The sequence below is a fragment of the Salvelinus namaycush genome, chromosome 16 (genome assembly GCF_016432855.1).
Source record: "Salvelinus namaycush isolate Seneca chromosome 16, SaNama_1.0, whole genome shotgun sequence".
NCBI lineage: Eukaryota > Metazoa > Chordata > Actinopteri > Salmoniformes > Salmonidae > Salvelinus > Salvelinus namaycush.
The window spans coordinates 15,445,041-15,447,278 of NC_052322.1; the positions used below are offsets into that span (position 1 = coordinate 15,445,041).

Below are 2,238 nucleotides of genomic sequence, written 5' to 3' on the forward strand. Positions count from 1 at the left end.
TTACTACATGATTCCATGTGTTATTTCATAGTTTTGATGTCTTCACTATTATTCTACAATGTAGAAAATAGTCAAAATAAAGAAAAACCCTGGAATGAGTAGGTGTTCTAAAACGTTTGACCGGTAGTGTATACTTGATTTAATTAAATGCCATGATATGGCTGGTACATGGTTAAGTGTCAAGCCCACCTCCAAACACTGGACAACATAATACAACAAAAAAACAATCACATACCTCCATCAGCATATGTCTCTGTGCCATATCCATCTTGTAATCCGTTATTCCATGTTCCTTCATATTTTGCTCCACTACCCACACTCAGACGCAAGCCATATCTCCCCTTGAAGCCATGAGTCCATTCTCCCTTGTAAACCCACTGTCCCTTATTCTCAACTCCTAGACCGTGGCGCTTCCCTTGCGACCAGAAACCTTCATAGGTATTTCCGCTTGGCCAGGTGTACACTCCAACTACTTCAAACCCGTAATTCCAGGAGCCGGAGAACTCGCCCTGTCCTTTAGGTCCGGTGCAGATCCCATGCCCATGGGCTTTGCCACCTTCCCAACCACCACAATAAGCTCCGCCATCATCAAATTCAAAACGACCTCCACTCATACCTTCCCTTCTGTGACTCCAAACAAAAATGTGGTTCAAAGGTAAAGTCAAATCAATGACAACAAATAAATCTTGGTCAAGATAAAATCTCTTCCTTCAGACTGCATCCACCTTCTCCTGTCATTAAAAACAATGTAGGATATCCTTGGTACTGTGCTTAGAATTTATTTGTATTTTTCGGTATTTTTTTCACGTAGCCTTCGCACGAGACACTGCAAATTTGATTTAGGCGCGCATTTTCTTATTCCCTCATGGATGACTTCTGTTGATCCCCGGTCGATTTTAGAGTCGTGAACTTAATGCAGCCTTTGTGCTGACTGAGTAAGATTTGTTACGGTTGTTTTCCCCGAGAGATACAACTTATATGCCCTTATTTAGTTGAACTGTCTTTTGATGTATTATCTTTCTGGTTGAGCCAGGGATCTTGCATGGCTTTCCAAGGTGGCCATAGAAAAGCCCCTTTCCCCTGTCCCTGCTTCCCCTCACTCTGCCGCTGCTATCTCAAAACACTTGGTGCGGTTGTAAATGTTTAAGCAGACCTAACAAGGCGACCAGATCCACACACACTGTTCCAAAAATACAACCCAATCCTTACTCTGCTGCAAGGAGTCATCCCAGATCACTCGCCACTTCAGAGTTGGGCATGCGTAGGGTATATCCACAGTCACACACTGAAGACAGAGCGTTTAAACAGGCCTTGTCTTCTATTTTATGTCGATCAACTGTGCACCATCAACAACATGTGGTTAAAACAAACATTTCAAATCCAAAATAAAAGGATGACTTTAAATCTTAGTCATGGAAAAATAGTACCACTGCATGAATACTGCCAGTATTTCCTTCGTGGGATCCAATAGGCTATGGATGCGAAAGTAAACTTTCATATATGCCTATATAGTCCTAATACACTAAATTGACTCTGAACTCGTATTGCTTCAATCCATATGATGCAACTCAAAACTTGAACTGCTGCCATTTACAGCCGCCAAATTTATCTTAGAACATTTCATATTCAGCACGACCCTTCATCTTTATTTGTGCACTTAGCTGAACGCCACCTTGAGGCTTGCTTGGTATGCCTTTTGGCATTATGGCCCAGTGACTAGGATCCTGATTGCTCAGCCCAAGCATGTAAAAGTCGCACCATCTACTGGCACAGATCAATCATTGCAATATTTGTGGATAAAAAACCCACAACAAAAACACCTAAATTGCTCTATAAACGTGGAGTAATTCAGTTTTTTATGAGTAAAATGAGAAGGGTTAATGCAATTAATTCAATGCAGCTAAATTGCACAATCATTAGTAGGATTGGGGACCCTATACTGTAACCTGTTAAGACCTACAAATAAAATAAAATGCTTTGAATGCTTTTTAATCCAACTACCAATATTGGCCACCATCCTTTTTAAAACAAAGACCTAGCAATAACAGCTCTCCTACACTACTTCCTCATAGAGAGCACTTTGACCTTCTCGTAAAATGCACCCTCTCTTCACTGGCGCATGTTTGTGCGCGTGTGATGTAATAGTTTACACAATGATAGAATTGTAAACGTATTCCCATGCTCGAGTAAATGGTTAACGTTGTGTGGATTACGCTATACCATTTTTGCCAACGCAAG

At 41.1% G+C, this 2,238-nt stretch overlaps 1 protein-coding gene across 1 annotated transcript; it reads right to left on the minus strand.

Moving 5' to 3' along the window:
• Nucleotides 1-227: 227 nt before the first annotated feature.
• LOC120061067 (junctophilin-2-like) lies at nt 228-614 on the minus strand. Its single transcript, XM_039010581.1, has one exon. It carries the CDS (start codon nt 612-614, stop codon nt 228-230), a length of 387 nt encoding a protein of 128 aa, XP_038866509.1.
• Nucleotides 615-2,238: the final 1,624 nt, after the last annotated feature.